Here is a 17,177-nt window from a genome sequence, read left to right on the forward strand (position 1 = left end):
GGCCAAAAGACGAGTCTGCACCCACATCCAGCAGGCCACTGAAGCCAAGCCAATGTCGTAGCCATAGAGGGGTGAGTTCTTGTCTTTAGTTATTTTGAGTTGTAATTTCGAGACTTAGTTTCTAGTTGAGAGCTATTTGTGTTCTGTAGTTGTGATGTTGATTGAAGTTCATTCTTATAATTGGTGGTTCATGGTTTTAATCATTTGTTTGCATTTTTGTGCACTAAGTTATCTGCAGCTTGAGCCATTATTGTGTGAATAATTGTTGCACTTTGATTGACTCGAACCATGCTTGAACTTAGAAATTTACAATAATAGGTTCGGCAGTCAACTTAAATTGATAATATGAATTGAACATGTATCTTAATTAGTGTATCATTGATAACATTGTGGAACCATTTGTTCAAGCATTATGTCATTCTTTTGTATATAGCTTCCAGCTATGCAAATGGAGTTGAAGTTGATGTACATGTAGCTGTACAGGCTGTTCTTTAACTTTATCCAGGTTAGCTCTTGATTCGTTGTGTTCTTGATCCACAATTAAATCCGAGAGATTGAGTACTGTATTTTTGGAACCAATGTTTACTCAATTCCAATTGATAGGTCAAGACAGTGTATTTATTTGATTCTGTTTTCCAAGTTGTGCTGTAGCTAATGCACTATGTTATTCTGATTTTACGGTACAGTCAATGTTTTGCTCCTGGTACTTTAAACACCTTGAATTAAGGACAAGGACAAATCTCTGTCTAGCCCAAACAGTGTTATGTAACCTGTCACATTCCATCTATTGAGCACCAGCTGATGTACTGGTTATAGTGTTTTGGTTACCAGTACTATGACCTTTGAACTGTGTGTTGTTGTCTATGTACAATGACTGTAGTAGTAGTATTTTAAACCCATGTTTTGCATTATTTCTTAATGTACAGGGGTCTGTTGAAGACCGTCTGTCATGGATCGGTTGTAAATTCTGTCAAGGACCGTCCATTAACCGTCTGTAGAGTCCGTTAGACTCTAAATTCATCGAATAAAAGTTCATCAGAGAGACATCGCAGAACTGTGTCGTTGTCCGTTAGTTGTTGTATCTTGATCTCGAACCCTGCGTTCTAACGAATGCTAAACTAAATCCGCTGCGAGGATTATACGACATTTGTAAGATGCTTCTCATCGGAACTTCATATTTTGTAACACTCCGAGGCCCCGTCACGGAGCGATATTTGCCAAGTTCAAGTTCAAGAAACTGTGTGTACAAAACCAATGGGTCGGCAATCACTGATGTGTGTACACGTCCTCAACCAGCTTGAAAATTCAACCCATCACCCGTAAAAGTCGTCGTTGCGGGCAGCAAATAAAACACAGTAAATCGTGACGTAATAAACAGGACTCTCGATGCAGAGTAGCACAAACGAGTCCTGTTTATTACGTCATGATTTACTGTGTTTTGTTTGCTGCCCGCAACGACGACTTTTACACAAATTGCACGTTCGGGTCGAAACAGGACCTGAAAAATAGCTCTCAAAAGTACCCTTTGTACTCATTTCATGACAGAAACAATAGTCGTTTTTATTTCATCACACCTTAGGCTACATATACCCCAAAAATGACTTCGAGCATTCCACAACCTCTTTAACTGGTTCAAGCATACAGACAAACATAAATTAACTTCAATTTCAAGACTGACGTTTTTTTATTAAGGAAAATCCATACATTCTTTCTATTTTTGAGTGCCAGCATCCCAACAAACTTTTGGTTGTTTTTTCCCTTGGTTGTTTTTGTGCTTCTAACGCACGAGAACCATCCTATGGGAACTGAATTATTGTGTGGACATATTTACTTTGAAATTTTTGTGAGGTAATTATGAATTTTAAAAGTAATTGTTTTTTATAAAATAAGTTGTGCGTATACTTTGCGCTATACGCACGCAAACCAGTACTCGCACTGCTTTAACATAAAAAGAAATTAGGGAAATTTATCAGGTTTACGATTGGCAAGACTGAAATCAAGTAAACTGGATACGGCTTAATATTACAAAATTAAAAGTTTTATGTAAAGTTCTCACAATTTCTCTCCAAGACTGGAATAGAATGATACTAATGAAAGGAAAATATGAGATTTTTGTTTACCTGGTATGACGTTGTCAAAGTAGATGGCAAGCAGTAGATACAGCACCATGTCTATGACCAGCATGGCAATGTATGGAGGGAACCCACCCAGGCCTGTCAGTACGTTATCAAACTGGAGTCCAGGTCCTTGCAGCTCAAAGAAAATAGTCTGTACCAAAAAAAAAAGGGGCAAACAAGGTTTTTTTTTTCCCCAAGAATTTTTAACACAACCACCGTTTTAAAGTTCTGTCCACGGATCGCAAAAAAAAGGTGTGCATTCTTTCAGCAAAACGAAAACAATTCACACACATCCCTATGTGCTTTGTTTTGCTGAAAGAACAACTTTCTTTGTGATCCGTGGACAGAACTTTAAAACAGTGGTTGTGTTACAAATTTCTGTATCTTGAAAAGTACATGAGTGTTATGAATGATTCTTGTACTAAATGAAAGCTTAAGAATTTGGCTTTTATATTCTAGATTTTGAAAGTGCTACATGCAGAACTTCACTAAAAAAGTGTTAAAGACCAGCTAGCCATGTCTTTATCTGGCCATGTGATGGCCTCTCGACCAATGGGAATGGGTAAACTGTATAAGCTATTTATGAATAACATTTGAAATGTTGTCTACCTGGTCCATGGCGAATGCAACTGCTAGTGGCGAGAAGAACGACAGCAAAAACCTGTATACGGCATCAAATGACACACCATCATTGGTGACGAAACCAATCGGTATGTAGACAGCGCCCAACAGAATGGTTGCTATGGTTGCCACTGCCCCGGCAACCACAGACTTGTTGAAAAATGGCGTCAGCATGAAGGCCATACTGACCACTGTAGGATAATTTATAGAAAAAAGGAGGTAAAAAGTGGTTTGAAATCTTGAGTCACAACTTCCACTAACGAATTTATGTTAAGAGACACACTGTCTGTGTTTCTCAACAAACAGCACATTTTCTTCCAAAGTACTTTTCAATTTGCAAATTCCTTTTAACTTAAAACAACTTCTACATTTTTCTTTTGGGTGTCTGCAACCTTTGGATAAAGGATTTTATTCTGTGTTGCTTTTGTGCCTCTAGGGTTTGTATCCCCAGAAGTAGAGGCAGAGGGAAAATGATAATTGTGCAAAAGCGAACACTAAACAAAATTTTGTACATGGACATTGTAGGGAGGTTAAAACTTGGCATAAGAATTAAGCACTTCTCAATTCTGACAATTTTCACAGCGAATTTCCGTGTGACGTGCGTCAAATTTGCATCGTATTTGCATTCACGTGAAGTACAAACCTCTTTAGAGGCCGGTTCAGATTTCGCGGGAATACAAAGCAAATTTGACGTCAGGAAGCATCCACTGCGAAATTCACAGCAGAGTTGAAATGTGTTCAACTTTTGCAAATTGCAAACACCTGGTATGACATCACCAATTTGCATTCGTGCTCGCCTTTATGCTGAGTACGAACCGGCCTTAAGGCAGCAAAGAATCATTAAAAAAAAACTTCTTAGATCTTTTCCCAGCCTGTGATAATTACATAACATAACGGACTTCCACACTAATGCATTTTTAGGCAAGACTTACGTGACATTCCGTAGAAGAACAGGACGAGGAAGATGAGAAAGAAGTCACTGTTTTCGGTCGTCTTCAAGGCATATTTACTCAGGACGGTAATGACAAGAGAAACAAGCAACAAGATGACGGAATAGATGATGAACCAGGCTAGCCTGAAGCAAAAACAAAACCCAACAGTCCTAGGTTTAGAAGGGTTTTGTGGGATTTCAACCACCAAGAATCTAAAGCCCCAATCACATCATCCAAAATCTTTGTGAGACATTCCCATCATCAGCTTACCATTCTTAAGGCCAAAAAAAAAAGTCTCTGGTTTCTGGTATGCGCGCGCGTCGCTGTAGCCATGCGCGTCGGCAAAATGAAAAAAAAAATTTTCAATGAAAGATGATGTCTCAAAACCGCCAAACTCACTGGTTTGACTGGAATCCTGCTGCTGCACAATTTTAACGTGTTTTTAGATTGGGTTATGGTCGAGAATAAGCTTTATGTGGCCTCTCTGGACTCCCATATATTTGCACTAAGTTTTAATAGTCAGGCACCATTTGCAGTCATCAGCCGACATTTGAAGCAAAAAAATCAGGTAAAAAAAAAAAAGCCGTGTCGCCGCACCACTTTTTGGGCAAGCTCCATACCAGAAACCGGAGACTTTTTTGGGGGCCTAATCTTTGTTTTCTCATACTCCCTGTGACTCAAGTTATATACTGAGACTCAGGACCTAGTGGTCCACATTTGGATTCCGAGTTAAGGGACTCATACTCGCTGTGACTCGTATGTTATATTGAAACTCAGAACCTAATGGTCCACATGTGACTTCTGAGATATGTGACTCATATCATATATTGAAACTCAGGACCTAGTGGTCCACATTTGAATTCTGAGTTATGCGACTCATACTCGCTGTAACTCATATAATAAAACTCAGGACCTGGTGGTCCACATTTGAGTTCTGAGTTATGCAACTCATACTCACTGTGACTCATATCGTGTATTGAAACTCAGGACCTAGTGGTCCACATTTGAGTTCTGAGTTATGCAACTCATATGCTCGCTGTGACTCGTAGCATATATTGAAAACTCAGGACTTAGTGATCCACATTTGAATTCTGAGTTGTGCAACTCATAGGGCCTACTCACTGTGACTCATATATTGAAAACTCAGGACCTAGTGGTTCACATTTGAATTCTGAGTTATGTGACTCATACTCACTGTGACTCATATACTGAAACTCAGGACCTAGTGGTCTACATTTGAATTCTGAGTTATGCAACTCATACTCACTGTGACTCATATATTGAAAACTGAGGACCTAGTGGTCCACGTTTGAATTCTGAGTTATGCGACTCATACTCGCTGTAACTCATATACTAAAACTCAGGACCTGGTGGTCCACATTTGAGTTCTGAGTTATGCAACTCATACTTGCTGTGACTCATATCATATATTAAAACTCAGGACCGAGTGGTCCACATTTGAGTTCCGAGTTATGCGACTCATACTCACTATGACTCATTTACTGAAACTCAGGACCTGGTGGTCCACATTTGTGTTCTGAGTTCTGCAACTCACCAGAAGGCAGCGTTGGACATTCCCATCATCAGCATTGTCTCCTTGATCTTCTTCTCTTTCTCATACACAAGATTGGTCATCAGTACGGTGATGAAGATGGCGTACATGAGGACGTAGAAAAAGACGTTGATAATATCAACGTAAGAGGTGCTTGAGACTTTTACTCCTTCCGTTGGCAACATCCGGACCCAAAAATCAGGCACTGGAAGGGTCTCTCCTGTCACAACCTAAACAGATTAATAAAACCCAAAAAATTGCTGTAAAATCGGTAAACTAAGAACATTATTGCATCTGATCAAGGTAAATCATTATTGGTATTAACATAATACTGCAAGTGAGTACTTTAAAGCTACAGTCCATCATTTGCAGCCATCCGAAAAGTAACTGGTGTAATTATTGTTGAAAAACATACTTGGTTGAAAGATAGTAAGGGGACTAAACTCCCTGAGAAATTATTCCTTCTGGCAAGCTGTCATTTTGAAGTAATCAACGAAAGAAGGCCTTTCCAACGGTGCTTCTTAAGACGCACCGTAGGAAATTTAAATTAGTAGTTTGTTTTGTTATTTGGCGAAGCGCGCACAAGCATTGGCACAATGCACACGCACGGGCGGCTGCTATAATTCGTCGGATCAGTGTGCGACATCGCGTAGCTGCAATCGGCTCGGAGAGAATGTGGCCCAATTCAAAACATGATTCAGCAACTTTTGATTTGAAATTGAGATCCTAGAATGCTGTTTTTCTCGGAATATACAGCTGAAGCTGAGCTAAAACTTAATCAGGTTAGTTGTTCAGTACCCTTCTTTAGATTTTGAGCACTTTTGTTGCTTCAAACGAACAAAAAGCACAAATTACAAATGATGGACTATATCTTGTGCACCACGTACAGTGTTGCGCTACGTGCACTCCGCTTGAGTACAATAGCTGGCAAGTAATAGCCATAAATGGAATCCCACAGCAATGGGATCTTATGGGGTCCAATTGGAATTTTCTCCGGGGGGGGGGGGGGGGGGGGGGGGGAGAGAGGGGGGAATGGCAGGCATTCACATATCCATTTTCAAACTTACCGAAGCTACAGCGTGCTGTAAACCAATTTGAATGGCAGCAAAACCGGTGATTAAGTACTGATTTGTGTTACAATACCGAATCCTCGGGGGGTCAGACGGGGGTTCAGGTCTTGACAAGTTCCTGTGTATGCAAAACATATATATCTAAAGATCAACAATGAAAGATAGTAAGGAGATTTTTTTTTCGCGTCAACTTCAAGACAAATTTAAAGCAATTTAAAGATAGAACCACAAACTACATGGTTTAAGCAATCACCTAATTGTTGTTACATCAAATTTGCTTTTGTGGTTTGGGAGGTTTAGGTTTCCCTCCCAAAATTCATGAAAATCTATTTTGTCCACAGTTCACCGTAATCAGGCTAAAATGTCAGGGTTTTTTTTCTTTCTTTACTTATTGAACTGTTTATTCAACAATGTTTCTGATTATTGCAGAGCTGATAGATTACAGACAGTTTTTCTGAAACCATTTCTGTCTCACTTTGTTATTGCTTTCACATGACTGAGAATGATTAAGGACTCTATTTGTGTGCCTATGTCATTCACGCCTCGCCTGTAGTAAAACCGACACGTCTTTGTATTTTGGGTATTCCGTGGACAGCTTTGTTTTCCTCCTATATTTTTTCTCAGAAATTTGGTTGTATTGTGTTGCCCATTTCACCAGATGACAGCTAAGGAACAGGGGTTTTCAATGATGTACTATTTTCAACCCCTGTCTTACAAAAGATGTTTAAAAAATTTTTTTTTGGAAATTGGGTATCCATCTTTCTGACTGACCCTGTAGTTTTAGATGTTTTCTTTACAGTGTAGTATATTGTGGTAGTTATGTTGAACTCACGGTGCAATGCGTTTCCAATTCCAAAGCAAATAGCAATTCTAAGAACGCTTAATAGAAATGTGAATATCATGGGTGTGCACCAAGACAGGTTCAAGTTTATGTAGCAAAAGCCTAGTGTGACGGTTTGGTCCATTTTTTTTTAACTTAAAAAGTCGACTTTTTTGTGCTCGACTTTTAGATCAACCAATTACACGTATGGCTTGCTTTAGGTATTTCAAATTTTAAAAACAGTATTACCTGGTCTGCCAAATAGATTCGCCAACGGTCGATAAGTGGAAGTGAATCCATGATGATTCATACGTATATTGACAGTCAAGACGTCAGGAAAGTTGCTGCTGAACACAATGGCCGTATCAAAAGGCCTTGGGTATGTTGATACATTGTAGGCATCAACCAAGGCGTTCTCGCTGTCGTAGCCCAGAGGAGCTGGGATATCATATCCTTTATCTTCGATGGCATTGAGGGTGGAGATCAGCGTGTCCATAACTGCTCGAGTCTCTGATGTGTTCGGAGCGAAAGCAAAGGGATCATAATAATCAGGCACAAACTTATACCCGTCGTGATAAGCACCATCCAGTATTTTGTAGCTGATGAATTGATCATACTTCTGCCCATAATATGTCTCTGAATACTCCAATTCCTGTTTGAAGATCAGAATGACCAGGATGAAAACACAGGGGACAATTAGCTCCTGAAAGAAATAAGAACAGAAAAACAACATCCATAATGACTTTACATGTGTGTGTAGCGTTGATACAGAAACCGGTTAAACTTGATACCAAAGTTAAGTACATGTATTCTTGTTGATTTGGGAGGTTAGTATTTTATAGCAAATATTGTTATACTGACTTGCTTGAAGGTTTGTGTTCGTAGATTCCGGAAAAACCAAGAAAAACAATCATGCTCTTGTAGTCTGGTTCCCTGACCCCAATTAAATTGAAATGGAGCAATTTATAGACGTCAGGGAATTATAAGGTCAGGGAGCCAGTCTAGAAGGCTTGTACCCATTCATAGATGTGCAATCGATTGCAAACAAAATTCGGACTAACTACATATGGTAAATTGGGGGCACTATTTGGAAAAAGCCAGTGTTTTTCCAATGCTGGTCGGCCGACCAGCGTTGGAAATTGATACGAAAATACCACTTTTCTTGAAAATATGAACTTGCACACCAGGTGCCATGATTTTACAGGATGCTTTAGACTGTCAAATTAACTTACAGTCCAGTAAGGTATTTCACAATAATATGGTAGTCTTTTTTCTTTTTTTGATATTTGCAAATGTTGTACATGTATATTCCCTTTAATGTAAATTTAACTTTATACACGAATGGATGAATATAATTATTATTTTAATGACTCATTTTTGAATGTAATTGTTACATTGTGAAATTTCCGAGAAGATGATCTACGAACAAGGGTGGATACGGGGAGGGGGGCGGGAGGAGGTCCATGCCCCTCCTCTCCCCCCCCCCCCCCCACACCAACAAAAGACAATAGCTTTTTCCCCTTTTTTTCTGCAATTAAACCAAACGAAGAGTTACCAAATCCCATTTCCCCTGTGGATTTGTGAGTAGTAATAAAATGAGAGATAAATTAAAGGGAAAGCCTCGCACCTTTCATTTTAAATTGAGGTCAACCCCCCCCCCCCCCCCCCCCCCATTTTCACATTCGCATCTGCCCTTGACCGTGAATATGTGGCAAGGCCACATAGTTAACTTGCATTAGCTTTTGGTTTTCAACATAGGAGTCCCTCCCCCTGACTTGCATACGCTTAGTTTGTGTTGTAGCCCTCTTAAGTTAATTAAGTAGAAGTTTATGACACAGTAAAATAATAGCAGTGCTGTAGGAGGATAGTAGTGTACGCCCCCTGGATAGAGTAAACATCCTGTCCAGAACAGAGACCCCCTTATCTGTGAGACCATGTGGTCCATGCCTCATTTTGCAGACTGGTAGAAGGCAGGGCAGCATCATTTAGTTTTGCTCTGCAGATTCCCTTGAAAATCTATGGCTTTTCTACCCTGAAAGTTTGGTCTGCTGCTGGATTCGGTTGTTTAAGCTGTTGTTTTCGATTTATGACCTTCTTTTGATGCTGTATTGGTTTTAATTTTAGTTGGTTTTAAATCTTAGGTTTTTATTGTTGGTTTTAATTTTAAATCTTCGTTCTAGGTTTTAGTTGTTGGTGTCTTTATTTTTATCTGGTTTATGGTTTTTAGTTGGTTTATGGCTTGAAGTGATTGAGTTGTTTTTTTTGTCTATTGGTTCGTGTCATTTTACATTTCTTAGTCTATTTTTGCTTCATTTACTTAGTTTCAGTTGTGATCATTATACTGAGTTTTTTGGTTCATAGCAGTTTTTTATCTTTAGGGAAAGTAAAAGGTCATTTACATTTGTTTGGTTAGGAGAACATCAAGGTTGGTCAAGTGTCAGGTACAAAATCGGTTGTTCTTCGAGTCTCATAATTTTATTTTTGGTTTAGTTTGTTTTTTTAATTGTCGTTCAGGAGAAATAAATGCGTTCCAGTGATAGCTCTTGAATCTCTGTTTCTTTGCCAACTTAATTTTCCTCGCGATTTTCTAGAGATCCTAGGTCCAATCCCTTTGTTCCATTTTTCTGGGTTACATTTTTACCATTTTTGGTGGAGAATCCGGGTAGGGAATATGTTTTTAGAACTTAGCCAGGAATTGTTTTAATAGGGACTATAGGCATTTTTAAAAGGTTTTTTGGTCTGTCTTTGGTGGTCAGTATTTTAGAGTCGAAACCAACACAGTGTTGTTATTGGTGGGTCTGAGGAGTACACAATGACTGGAATCCTGACTCCACAGTTACACATCCTGGAGCTGCTGCAACACCAAGCTCAGATGCAGCAAGTCATTCTCCAGCAGTTTCGGCAAATCAACATGCTGAAAGAGGTCATCTCGCAAGTTATCAAAGGGCGGCAGCTTCAGAGGATGAGCATGCAGAGTCAAGTCTTTGTTTCCCCCGTCTCCATCCACACGCAAGAACCCAAGAGTCAAGAAGAAGCCCCTCATCATGTCCTCCCTCGAAGACAAGTAGTAGTTCCTACCGTCGCCCCAACCAGTGGCCAGTTAAGCCAAGGTATTAATGGAGGCATTGGACGTTGCCAAAGTCTGCGCCAAGCACAGCAACAGGATCCAGCCATTAGGAGAGTGGTGGAACAGAAGCTGTCCAATCCTAAGAGGATGAGCCAGAGCAAGATGGCACGTCGACCAAAAGCGGTACAGCGATTACTGAACGTCTGGGATCGTCTTGAAGTAAGAAGTGGCCTGCTTCTCTACAGACGAGGTGAAGACGAGGCCAAGACTCTGATGGTACCGGTACTACCCCGCAGCTTAAGAGAGGAAGTACTACGCGGCTTGCATCAAAGCATGGAGACACGTGGACATGGACAGGTCCTAAATCTAGTGAGAGGACAGTACTTCTGGCCTGGTCTCCATAACGAAACCATGGAGTACATGAGACGACACAAGAAGCGAGTGAGGCAACACTGTGAGAGGATGTCTACCAGAGTTCCCCCTCCAGTCGGGTTTCGAGATGTCAGTGACGAGATGACAGCCCCTATGGTGGAAGATGTTTGTGTCATCCCACCTCCCCTTGAATTCCAGGATGTGGAAGGGTCCTACCAGTATGGTTGATTGCCGGCTAGTTCATTGTCATTAATTATTTATTGAAGTGTTTTGTATATTTTTTTCGTGTGTTTGTTGAAATCATTTTAATTGTATAAAGTTTTTTGTTTGCCATTGCTGGGGACAGCAATGATTTTAAGATGGCGTGAATGTGGCAGGGCCCAGTTTTAGTTGTATGTTTTCATAATGTATAGTGTATTAAATAGGAGTAGCTCCCCTTTAGAACAAAAAGAAATCATTTTAGTTACTCAAGATTCCCCCCCCCCCCTTTTCAGTAGTGTGACCCCCTGTTTGTTTACTTTAGCCCACATGTTCCCCCTAAAAGCTGCCGCATGGTCAAGCCACTTAAGTTCACCCAGCAGATCAGCAGAGACAAGTCACATGCAAATATATTTTCCTCCTAACTGGAGTGCCTGTCCTGCTTAGTTTTGTCTGCTTGTTGGAGTCATTGGTGAGTTTTCTTTTGTATATTGTCTACTTTTCATTTATCATGTATAATTATTATTAGAAATATAGTTCAGTTTTCTTTTGAAAGTTTGTTAGCTTTGAATTGACTCTGGTCAGTTTAGATCTTTGAGGAAGCTCCAGTTTGAAGTTTTCTTTTACAACTTTTTGTTTCATTTTGTTTCCATTTATTATTTTACTTAAGACACAAGTGTTTTTACTTCTCTTCATGATGATTTATTTGTTCCTACTGTAATAAGGAAGCTTTAGTCTTTTCAATGAAACCGGTCTCTTTTGAGTTCTTTTGAGAAAAGTTTCTTAGTTCTGTTTATTTTCACTAACCTTGGTTTTGCTTAAGGATAGATTTTTTTGGCCTTGTTTTATTACTAAGAAAGGTTGAAAGTTCATTTGCATTCTAGATTTTCATGTTTTTCTTGTACATTTTCTTAGTATTAGATTTAGAGATTTTCTTAAATTCTTCACCATATGTGCTTTAGCTTTTCATTGCAATTTCTTTGTTCTCATTTAACTCACATGGCCTGTGTATAGGATGGTGCTACTGGACGTGTTTTATTACTTGCTAATCCTTCACTTTGGGGATTAGTGTCTCCCACTTCCTTTGTATCTTAGAACTTGTTTATTACATCATGAATATTCATTAGATCATTTCCTTATATGTTTTCTCTTTTTGTATTTTCTTGTTTACAGACTTTATTCCTGCTTGAGTGTTCTTTGAAAGATCCACTATTCACACTGTGTTGGTTTTAGATTTTAGGGTTTAAGTCTCAATTTCTTCGGGTTTTTTTTGGTTTAGTCTTTGGATTTTAGGTTTTATTCTTTGCTTTTAGTTTCTGGTTTTTGGTTTAAGGTTCTTGTGAATAAATTCTTTTTGGTCCTTTTTTTGTTAGAAATCTAGAATTGGTCTCTGGTCTCTATTAATTCAATTTCCTCGCGACAGTTCCCTTCAAAGATCCTGAGTTTAGTTTAGTTTTGTTAGTTAATCCCCATAGAGTCTTAGTTTGTGCGAGTTCCCCCAAGTGTGTCGTTTTTCACGGTTACATTTTTTTTACCATTTTTGGTGGAGAATCCGGGTACTAGCGCACTGTTTTTTATATAACTTAGCCAGCTAAAAGAAAAAAATGTAACCCAGAAAAATGGAACAAAGGGATTGGACCTAGGATCTCTAGAAAATCGCGAGGAAAATTAAGTTGGCAAAGAAACAGAGATTCAAGAGCTATCACTGGAACGCATTTATTTCTCCTGAACGACAATTAAAAAAACAAACTAAACCAAAAATAAAATTATGAGACTCGAAGAACAACCGATTTTGTACCTGACACTTGACCAACCTTGATGTTCTCCTAACCAAACAAATGTAAATGACCTTTTACTTTCCCTAAAGATAAAAAACTGCTATGAACCAAAAAAACTCAGTATAATGATCACAACTGAAACCAAGTAAATGAAGCAAAAATAGACTAAGAAATGTAAAATGACACGAACCAATAGACAAAAAAACAACTCAATCACTTCAAGCCATAAACCAACTAAAAACCATAAACCAGATAAAAATAAAGACACCAACAACTAAAACCTAGAACGAAGATTTAAAATTAAAACCAACAATAAAAACCTAAGATTTAAAACCAACTAAAATTAAAACCAATACGGCATCAAAAGAAGGTCATAAATCGAAAACAACAGCTTAAACAACCGAATCCAGCAGCAGACCAAACGTTCAGGGTAGAAAAGCCATAGATTTTCAAGGGAATCTGCAGAGCAAAACTAAATGATGCTGCCCTGCCTTCTACCAGTCTGCAAAATGAGGCATGGACCACATGGTCTCACAGATAAGGGGGTCTCTGTTCTGGACAGGATGTTTACTCTATCCAGGGGGCGTACACTACTATCCTCCTACAGCACTGCTATTATTTTACTGTGTCATAAACTTCTACTTAATTAACTTCAGAGGGCTACAACACAAACTAAGCGTATGCAAGTCAGGGGGAGGGACTCCTATGTTGAAAACCAAAAGCTAATGCAAGTTAACTATGTGGCCCTGCCACACACTCGCCAACTAAAATACATTGCTATCCTTAGCAATGGCGCAAGGAGAGTGTCAAGACCTATTACTAGAATCCTCGAAAATTGTGTGACCACTATGGGCATAATTCATTAACTCTTCACTGCCAGTCTCCAAACCTGCTACCCCTCGGGATGTACAACCTGCTACCCCTCAGGCTATATTAACAGCGCAACTGGGAGACGAGGACATCACAAGGGTAGTGGAAATGAAGTCCACTAGCCAAAAGCCTAGCCCTCATCAGATGGATAAGGAACCAGGAGCAGTTAAGAGGCTGTTACGTTCTTGGGATAGCCTAGAGATGAGAGGAGGTACCTTGTGCTATCGGCTAGACCGGGTAGAGCCAGAGTACCTGGAGGTTTTGCCCAAGTCGATGAGGTGGCAGGTTTTACATAATTCTGCAAATTGCATGCAACATTGAGGGGTTTCGAGAGATCCTACAGATGGCACGACTTATTTATTTTTGGCCTTGATTTTTGTAATGTTGATTCCTTTTTTGTTATTTTTGCTGTAATTTCATTTTCGTTTGCATTGGCGTAATTTTAACATTGTTGAGGACAACAATGGGTTTAAGTAGTGGCGAGTGTGGCAGGTGTAGAAAGACCCTGTGTTGATGTTAGAGTTAATTGCCCTTCCACTGTTTACATTTCCCCTTTAAGCTCTTCCAGCACCCCCTTAGTTAATTTCTTAGGAATCCCGTGTAATAAACAATGAACCCTCTTACATAATCCTTGGTAGTGTGGTTGGTCACCTCTATAATGTACATGTTCTTCAGTTAGCAGACTGGCAGTGCAAGGGGAACACCCACACTTGTTCTCCCTTCCCAAGCTTTGATTTTTACTCTATAAGTTTTGCCTGCTTCAAGACCTTACTGCTATATGGACTCGGTAAGCTTAAACTTTGTTTTATTATTTAGTTGTTTCATTAGTTGATTAGTTTGACAATCATATTATTCCTTTATTTCTTTGGAATTTCATTTTCTAAAGTTGTATTTTAAAGATCGGACTTGGAAGTATCTTTTGTTATAAACTTAGTTTGGATTCAATGTTTAAGACTTTGTGTTTCTTAAATTTGATTGAAGAAGTGTATTATAATCGATTGTATTTTTTGTTGTTTTATTTAACAGGTTTGAAAGCCATTTTGATTTTAATCTGTAACTTTCTTTGGCACTGTGTTTTTAATTGTTTCAATTCTGGGTTTCGTTTAATAGTTTTACTGTGTGTTGGTCTTGGTTAAGGTTACACTGGTTTGGCTTTTGGTCATTGCTTTAGTATCAATAAAGTTATTTTTCTTATTTTTGTTTATTGAGGAAACCTACATTTTGAGTCACTGTTCCACTTCTTGCATTTCCTCGCGTCTTTACCCTATTCGATCATTAGATTAATTGAGTTTTCTTAAGTGAGTTCCCCCAGCGTTTAGTTTTATTTAGTTTAGTCGAGCGGTCCATTTTTCCCGATTACATTTTTGGTGGAGAATCCGGGTAGGGTTTATGTTCTTTTAGAACTTAGCCAGGTTGTGTCAGAAGTAGGGACAGTCATTAGTTTTCAGTCAAACCCAGTGCCAGAGTTTGGAAGCATTTTAACTTCACTATGGTTGAAGGGCCGAGTCCAATCATTTTGCCTGATGGGACGCCATATGTCTCCCCACCCCCAGGATTTGGTTGGGATGAGGACGTCCTCCAACCAGAAATCGAGCCCATTTCGACCGCGCTTCCGATATGTAGGTTTGACACATCGTCAGAGGAGGGAACATCCCATCTGATGGAGAAACCCGGTAATCCAAGCCTGCTTGTAACAGTGAAGGGTCTCCTTGAAGAGATTGTCTCACAGCAGCGACAACAAGGAGAACTGTTGCGGAAATTGCAGATGCAAATGGATGGTCATCAGCGCCAGAGGAAGAGTTCTGCTTGGAGCAGTAAATATCCCAGAAGTTGCCAGGGGCAATGGCGAGAGTTTCATGGCCAGTCCAAACCGACAACAGTGTACTACAGCCCTTCATCTTTTAAGAAGCAGGAAGAGCCAACTCCAGAGGTGGGAAAGTCACCCCAACCTGCTACCCCTCGGGATGTACAACCTGCTACCCCTCAGGCTATACTAATAGCGCAACTGGGAGACGAGGACAACACAAGGGTAGTGGAAATGAAGTCCACTAGCCAAAAGCCTAGCCCTCATCAGATGGATAAGGAACCAGGAGCAGTTAAGAGGCTGTTACGTTCTTGGGATAGCCTAGAGATGAGAGGAGGTACCTTGTGCTATCGGCTAGACCGGGTAGAGCCAGAGTACCTGGAGTATTTAACAGGTTTGAAAGCCATTTTGATTTTAATCTGTAACTTTCTTTGGCACTGTGTTTTTAATTGTTTCAATTCTGGGTTTCGTTTAATAGTTTTACTGTGTGTTGGTCTTGGTTAAGGTTACACTGGTTTGGCTTTTGGTCATTGCTTTAGTATCAATAAAGTTATTTTTCTTATTTTTGTTTATTAAGGAAACCTACATTTTGAGTCACTGTTCCACTTCTTGCATTTCCTCGCGTCTTTACCCTATTCGATCATTAGATTAATTGAGTTTTCTTAAGTGAGTTCCCCCAGCGTTTAGTTTTATTTAGTTTAGTCGAGCGGTCCATTTTTCCCGTTTACAAATACATTGAAATTATCCAAGTATGAATATTAAAGTATGCACAGTAAAGTATGCAATTGGGAATTTATGAGACACAAAAAGGAAAAGAAGATTTACAGGATGTCAAAAGGTAATTGGGTTGTTTTGTTTGTTTGTTTTGGGGTTTGTATTTTAAATCACATACCAGATCTAGAACTGAAAAACAAAGAAATCAGCAAATCCAAGGGAAAGGTGCATACATGTATAAACATTTACTTAACTGTTCACAATTGAGAAGAATTACACAGACTTATTCACCAATCCAACCTCGTCCCCAGTGCTTGCTTTATTTCCAACCGCGTTTCCAATAGTAAACCCTGGATAGGAAACTTTCTTCCTGTATCCTGATTGGATACCGCAATTGGCTAGTAATGGATTTTTATCGTGTACTTGGTGCTATTTTTCACAACGTGCAGTACGTGTTTTCGCGATCATTCGTCCACGCCTTCTCGAAAATACTAAATTCCTTTCCAATTTGCTAATATTAATATGAAATAAGATACTGCATGTTGTCTCGATAAGATCGTAACAGTTTGATTTCAAAAATCGTGTTTTCGTAACTCACGCCGTGCTCGCGCTGCTACGAATTGACTCTGTTTTTACCCCAGACACCGCATACAAAAACAAACGCTAATGTGTAACGCATATCCAGGCAACAGACTGTTCCTCATTTGCATACGTGTTCAAAAATCTTGCACATGCAAATGATCTAATACCAGGGTGAGAGAGCAGGTAGTGGTGGGCGCGTACTGCTCGACACCCTGGGGACGAGGTTGTCACCAATCCAAAACGCAAAGTCAAGTAAAAATGTAATCCCAAATCGCATAATGTACATATATTGATAGCTGGAATTCAACAGCTAAATATCAGGTTTTCCCCCTTATTTCTTACCTGCAAAATCTGCTTGATGTTTCTTCCCTTCAGCAGCAAGTTGCGATAAAGGAGAACCAACAGCTGTTGCCAGAAGGACGTCATTTTCACACAGTTGTCTGCAGTCAGTTACCTTTCTGCAACAAAATCAAGAAAACAAAATCAAGTCAAAGGCCATATATGTTTTAAGATTTACCCGTCGACAATGGTAAAATCCAAAGCTATATCACCGTGTTGCCATAAAATACATACCTGATTGAAAACACTTAGGAGAAAATGTTCAGGGGCTCCAGGATCAGAGTGAATTCAAAAATATGGAAACAGATCTCTTGTAAAGTGGCATGCCTCTTCTCAATGTG

The 17,177-nt window shown here is 39.4% G+C and overlaps 2 protein-coding genes and 1 long non-coding RNA gene across 3 annotated transcripts in view; 2 read left to right on the forward strand and 1 right to left on the reverse strand.

Moving 5' to 3' along the window:
* LOC119735080 (ATP-binding cassette sub-family A member 5-like) overlaps positions 1–8,577 on the reverse strand; it is a 35,314-nt gene extending 26,737 nt beyond the window's left edge. Inside the window, exons 1-8 of the mRNA XM_038208773.1 lie at positions 8,536–8,577; positions 7,504–7,815; positions 7,362–7,441; positions 6,290–6,410; positions 5,226–5,452; positions 3,671–3,813; positions 2,727–2,929; positions 2,121–2,268 (exon numbers count right to left, since the gene is read on the reverse strand). Of these exons, the coding sequence (XP_038064701.1) occupies positions 2,121–2,268; positions 2,727–2,929; positions 3,671–3,813; positions 5,226–5,452; positions 6,290–6,410; positions 7,362–7,441; positions 7,504–7,815; positions 8,536–8,577 (1,276 nt within the window). The remainder of the gene's footprint in view (positions 1–2,120; positions 2,269–2,726; positions 2,930–3,670; positions 3,814–5,225; positions 5,453–6,289; positions 6,411–7,361; positions 7,442–7,503; positions 7,816–8,535) is intronic.
* A 2,480-nt stretch (positions 8,578–11,057) lies between these two features.
* Positions 11,058–12,494, forward strand: LOC119734705. The gene is made up of 2 exons (XR_005272095.1): positions 11,058–11,221; positions 11,923–12,494. It is a non-coding gene; the product is annotated as an uncharacterized LOC119734705 (long non-coding RNA).
* Positions 12,495–13,397: 903 nt separating this feature from the next.
* LOC119734704 lies at positions 13,398–15,932 on the forward strand. The gene is made up of 2 exons (XM_038208244.1): positions 13,398–14,184; positions 14,424–15,932. Exon 2 carries the CDS (start codon positions 14,887–14,889, stop codon positions 15,703–15,705), a length of 819 nt encoding a protein of 272 aa, XP_038064172.1. The 5' UTR covers positions 13,398–14,184; positions 14,424–14,886; the 3' UTR covers positions 15,706–15,932.
* Positions 15,933–17,177: the final 1,245 nt, after the last annotated feature.

The sequence above is a fragment of the Patiria miniata genome, unplaced genomic scaffold (genome assembly GCF_015706575.1).
Source record: "Patiria miniata isolate m_02_andy unplaced genomic scaffold, ASM1570657v1 HiC_scaffold_28, whole genome shotgun sequence".
NCBI classification, from domain to species: Eukaryota; Metazoa; Echinodermata; class Asteroidea; order Valvatida; family Asterinidae; genus Patiria; species Patiria miniata.